Source organism: Zingiber officinale, chromosome 9B (genome assembly GCF_018446385.1).
Source record: "Zingiber officinale cultivar Zhangliang chromosome 9B, Zo_v1.1, whole genome shotgun sequence".
Taxonomy (NCBI): Eukaryota; Viridiplantae; Streptophyta; class Magnoliopsida; order Zingiberales; family Zingiberaceae; genus Zingiber; species Zingiber officinale.
Genome location: NC_056003.1, coordinates 95235395 through 95240634, shown reverse-complemented (window position 1 = coordinate 95240634; position 5240 = coordinate 95235395). Strand labels below are relative to the sequence as shown.

Sequence of the window (5240 nt, the reverse complement as noted above, 5' to 3'; positions counted from 1 at the left end):
CGTTATATGGTTTGTCTTTCTTCTCCTGTTTTCTTTCTACGTTGTATTTCCGCTGCACTAACCTAATCGTAGGAAGAAACGCGAGCGTTTTGGGGTCGGCTATTCACACCCCCCTCTCTAGCCGTACGAAGGATCCTAACAGTTTTATCATTTTTTTCTTTGCAAGAGACGTTTCCTAAATGTCCCACCAAGAAGGGTATAGCACTGCACGTCCTCCCTTCTCCTCTGGCAAAGACTTCAGCTACTGGAAGGGCCGAATGGAGTATTATCTGAAGACCGAGGTAGAAATGTAGATAATCATCTAAACCGGCATCGTGCTTCCACTCGACAGCGCTGACAAACTAGTATCATGCGTAAACTGGGACACAAGTCTAATGAAGAAAATTGAGGTTGATGCCAAGGCGACTCGAGCCCTACAATGCGGCCTAACAAAAGAAAAGCTAAATCGAGTCGGCCTATTTTCAAGCGTAAAGGAGTTGTGGGAGAAGCTAATCGAACTGCATGAAGGGACTTTCGACACCAAGGTAAGTAAGCGTGATTTAATATTAAATAAATTATATAATATAAAAATGTAGGATGGTGAAGCGGCAAGCCAACTTCACGCTCGCATCCAAGACCTCTTCAATGGTCTTCACGCAATAGGACAAAAGGTGGAAAATTGCTATGCCATCAGGTATGCACTCAATGCATTTCCAAGGAACACTTTGTAGGCATCCATGGTAGATGTTTATAAAGTATCAAAGGATCTTTCAATTATTTGATTAGATGAATTATTCTCATAATTCGAATTACATGAATAAACTAATACACCTTCGTTCGAGAAAAGTATTGCCTTTGTCGCAGGTATAAACAGAAGGAAGGAACTAAAATTCAAGCGACAAACAGAACCTGAGACCGAAAATGAATCGGACTCAGAAAATGATGATGAAATCACCACCGAACTAGTCAAACTAGTTTGGAAAGCACTTCAGAAGAAGAAGGTGACTCAATCGAATAAAAAAGTCAAATCTGGAGTTACCTGTTACGACTGCAATAAGAAGGGACACTACAAATCGGAGTGTCCAAACCAGATGCAAAGAGGAAGGAAGGTCTTCAAAGCAACGTGGTCTGAATCCTCGGAAGATTCTGATGAAGACGAGCAAACAAGCTTCCTTGCCCTATCGGTGCAAGCTTACGTTGCCGAAACCGAGTCCGAGTCCGGAACTGGAGCCGAATCAAAAACAGAGTCTGAAAGAAGCCACGAATTCGTATCTGTTTTTGAAGAGCCTAACAACATTATAAGTTCCCTACACTACAAGAAAAAAGCTGATAGACAACGCTTTAAAAGTGTTGTCTATGTAGCTGAAAAAACGTTGTTAAAAGCACTATTGTTAAAAGTCTACACAAAGACAACGCTTTAAAAGCATTGTCATTTATAGCAAAGACAACGCTTTTGCAACTCTTTAAAAGTGTTGTCGTTTTTTGCAAAGATAACACATAAAAAAGCATTATCTTTTTTAAAAACAACGTATAAAAAACGTTGTTTTTTTTAAAGACAACGTATAAAAAATGTTATCTTTTTTAACAAAGACAACAGTTTCACAACGCATAAAAAAGCGTTGTCTTTTTTAGCAAAAGACAAGAGGTTTTAAATTATTGTCTTTTAATACCAAAGACAAATAAAAGATAAATGAAAACGGATCTACTTCAATCAATAATATATTATCAAATAAACAACCAAGATAAATATACAAATTATCATCCTTACACTTCTATAACAAACATAATTACTCGCATACAAAGAAATTTTAATTAGGAGATACTCAAAACTACCCCTATCAACTACATCTTATTGCATGAACTTAAAGGATCTTGACAAATGATACTTATCCTCTTGACTTGAATGTTCTTTACTCATTGCTTTAGCCATCTTCTCGCTTAAATCCCAAAGCATTCTTATAGTTCTTCATCGAAGTACTTCCCAGTCACACCCCTGAGGTTCGGATGCAGTACCACATAGCATGTAGTTGTTGCTCTTGTAATCATTCATACCCAAGCTATTTAGCTAGAGTTTTTGAATACCTCCATTCACCTTCAAAATATCTGAAAAGGCATTGCATGTGAAATTTCCACAATCTCAACATCTAATGAAAGACAAGAGGAATAAGCAAACGACATGTGAAATTTCCACAATCTCAACTTCTATCATCCAAGAAGTCAAAACCTTATTCCAAAAAAGTCAAGAAATTAATGCATCTAAACAGAGACAACTGGAATAAAACTACCAACTAAACATAAAGGCAAATATATAGAAAGTAAATACCTTGCTGATGACATATAAGATTGTTTCTGTAGTCCACATGACAAGGTCTGACTGGGATGATTAGTATTTGCTCTATGTAGGTGTTTATAGATTCACAATGTTGAGATTCAGACCCAGTCAAAGTTTTGTCACCCAAAACTGACTCCAGCAACAATGCAAATCCATTCTGTGGGAAAAGAAAAGAATATAGAACAAAGAAAATTCATGTATCAGATAATAGACATGAAATATGAAACAGGAGAATAAACAATATTCAAAATATAAACCAATTCAGTATGCTTACACAGCTTCTAGACAAATAAAAAAGCTAACAAATTCAAGATAAAAAAGAATTTAAGCAGACTCGATTCTCAACAGTGTAAATTGGACATAAAAGAAAGCTTAATGTCTGTTTCAACTTTACTTTTGCAACTTCCTTTATTTTGTATATCAGGCTCAACTATTCAAGATCAATCACTTGAATTTTAATCCTCAAGAAAAAATTTCCAAATAGAACATCAGTAAGATTGCAAAAAATGAATTTTGCATGTATTTGATCCGTTGTAGCCATAATCAAAACATACACAATTTCTAGATTTGTCAAATTTCCAATGCTCGCAAAAGGTACACCAGATAGATTCTGGCTTGGAGTGCCTCTGCAAGAAATATCATAATAAATGCTTTTTAAAAGTTTAGAATACAAAGAACAAGCTATAAACTTCATATATGTACTAAGAAATAAGAAAAAAAAATGCAAAAGTTGAAATAAATCATGATGCTTATAGCCAAATCACCAGGTTTTGAGATGAGCAAGTGATCATGGTCCAACTACATGGATCAACATAGATCTAGTCCCAGTTCTCCAGAACATTATGCAGATCCTCTATAGATGCTTTGAAGCCCATCAGAGCTTGCACTACAAGAAGAAACCAAATAAATACATCGAGAATAGGAGAAAGAAGAAGCTTTAAGCAAATTAAATCATTTGTGCTTGTTTTACCTTCAAAGTTAACACTTTTAGGGGATAGCACAACAGTTGAGGTTATTCAGGACTAGTGGAAGTGCACCCAAAAAACCAGGAACTTATAGATTTTCCATTCCATTGATCTCAAAGTCTAAGAACAAGTGAACTAGAAGGTTATTCAGGACCGATGGAAGTGGAAACTAGTCTAACCTAATGACATCCAAATGAAGAACAAGCATCGTGGAAACAAAATCACTAAACTAACAAGCATTACATGGAATTAAATTAAAGAAATTGCATCAACTAAAACCTATCTAATAGAAAAGACATTTAATCAAACACTTGGTGGGCATGAGTCAATGAAACCATAATGTGTGTGAATTGAAACATAGGAGGTCAAATTAATACAAGCACTAAACATTCAACAATAACAATCCACAGACATAAACGATGTATAACCAAATCAACCCAACTAACACATGAAGATCAACCACAGGTCGGAAGAAAGATGCTGCCCAGAGGATGAAGGAAGGAAGAACTGTTGGAATGCGAAGAAGGGCTACTGCTGGGAGGAAGGGCGGTCGAATCTCTTCTTCTAGCCCGAAGAAGGAGATGGTTGGCCTGATGGGTGAAAACTAACAGCAGAGGTGGACAAAGTCACATGGATGATGGGAGAAGCTCCACTTCTAACCCGAAGAGGAGAGGAAGGGCGACGACTGATTTTGGGCATGGCGGAGATGAAGCACCAGCAGTAGATTGGGGGCGAGGGAATGCGGTGGAGGATTGAGATAAAGTGGAGAGGTGGCAGCCGGCCGACGGTGACAAGGAAGGTGAGGGTGGCACCGCCGGCCTTCGTGGTGTGCGATAGAGAGCAGAGCAGCGTCCGACGTTCGGAGCGTGAGAAGCCGACAGTGGAAGCGATGGTGTCAGGGCAGAAAATCATGAAGGGTGACGTGGATGAAGAGTTCCTTGGCTGCGGTGTGAATCGAAGAGGGAAGGAGATGGTGACTGACTGACGACGGTGGAAAGGAGGTGGACCGTCGGCCGTGAGGAAGAGATGGAGAAGAGAGGAGTGGCGTCGATGCGTTGGCTGTTTTGTGTCAGGAAGCCGAGAAAAAAATGATAGCGTGCATGAAGGTTGAGAAGGATTAGGTTTCTTAGTGGGTTGGGAGAAAGGTGGGTGCCAAAGTGAAACTTAGAGCTTTTATACTTTTTAGTTGTATCCAACGGTTCAGATCATCCCAGATTTAGATGAGGGCTTGACAATAGATAACGTTTTTTAAAAATCATTGTCGTAGACACTAAAAAAATATTAATAGACAACATTTTTCAAAAAGCATTGTCTTTGACCCATAAAAATCACTAATAGACAACGGTTTTTAAAAAAACATTATCTATTAGTAAGAAAATAAAGAAATAGACAACGTTTTTCACTAAAAGCATTGTTAAAAAAAAAACAACGTTTTTTAAAAAATGCGTTGTCTTTTAAGTGTTGTAAAATCCTAATTTTCTTGTAGTGTTAATTTCTGGTATTCAGATAGTTTACTTACAAAATTTAGTTTCATATTTATTAAGAAAGCTAGCCAAATGCAGCGTCCGGGTCAAGTCAAGTTCTTTGACTAAACAAGTTCAGAAAGAGAATTCCAAATTAAAAACTCAAGTCAAAGAACTCAATAACTCATTGCAACGGTTCACTTTGGGTTCCAAGAACCTTAACCTAATTCTTGGAAAACAAAGGGTCGTATACAACCAATCCGGACTTGGATATAAGGGTAAACATAAATTTGGATCTTATTTGTCTCAGGTAAAACGCTCAAATAGAAATTCAGTCCAAACATGAGTCCCCAAGTCTAACCTAACTAATCGAGTTTGACTTGGTCAATATTGGATTCACAAGGATCAAATCCACTACCTTGATAGACCCTATCGAGGCTATGATGCAGGGGGAGCTAATAGAAAGATTATTTTTATCATTAGATAGATTTGTTTGATGCT

At 37.6% G+C, this 5240-nt stretch overlaps 1 protein-coding gene across 3 annotated transcripts; it reads right to left on the bottom strand.

Annotated features, from left to right (window-relative positions):
• Positions 1–1682: 1682 nt before the first annotated feature.
• LOC122025538 lies at positions 1683–4417 on the bottom strand. Of its 3 annotated transcripts, XM_042584351.1 has the most exons (5): positions 3282–4417; positions 3076–3197; positions 2866–2937; positions 2303–2468; positions 1683–2082 (listed from the first exon to the last, which is right to left on the bottom strand). In XM_042584351.1, the coding sequence occupies exons 2-5, from the start codon at positions 3100–3102 to the stop codon at positions 2045–2047; spliced, it is 303 nt and encodes a 100-aa protein (XP_042440285.1). In that variant the 5' UTR covers positions 3103–3197; positions 3282–4417; the 3' UTR covers positions 1683–2044. The 3 variants fall into 3 exon arrangements, 2 of the variants coding, with proteins under 2 accessions (XP_042440285.1, XP_042440286.1); XR_006123751.1 differs by lacking the exon at positions 2866–2937; XM_042584352.1 differs by lacking the exon at positions 3282–4417 and having other exon boundaries at positions 3076–3275.
• Positions 4418–5240: the final 823 nt, after the last annotated feature.

What these genes read in the sequence shown, in the direction of transcription:
- LOC122025538 (XM_042584351.1), bottom strand. Translation starts at nt 3,102, where the DNA reads ATGATCACTTGCTCATCTCAAAACCTG. An exon ending in CTTGCTCATCTCAAAACCTG is followed by an intron (nt 2,938 to 3,075) that starts GTGATTTGGCTA and finishes TATTTCTTGCAG; the next exon opens with AGGCACTCCAAGCCAGAATC. An exon ending in TTGACAAATCTAGAAATTGT is followed by an intron (nt 2,469 to 2,865) that starts GTATGTTTTGAT and finishes CTTTTCCCACAG; the next exon opens with AATGGATTTGCATTGTTGCT.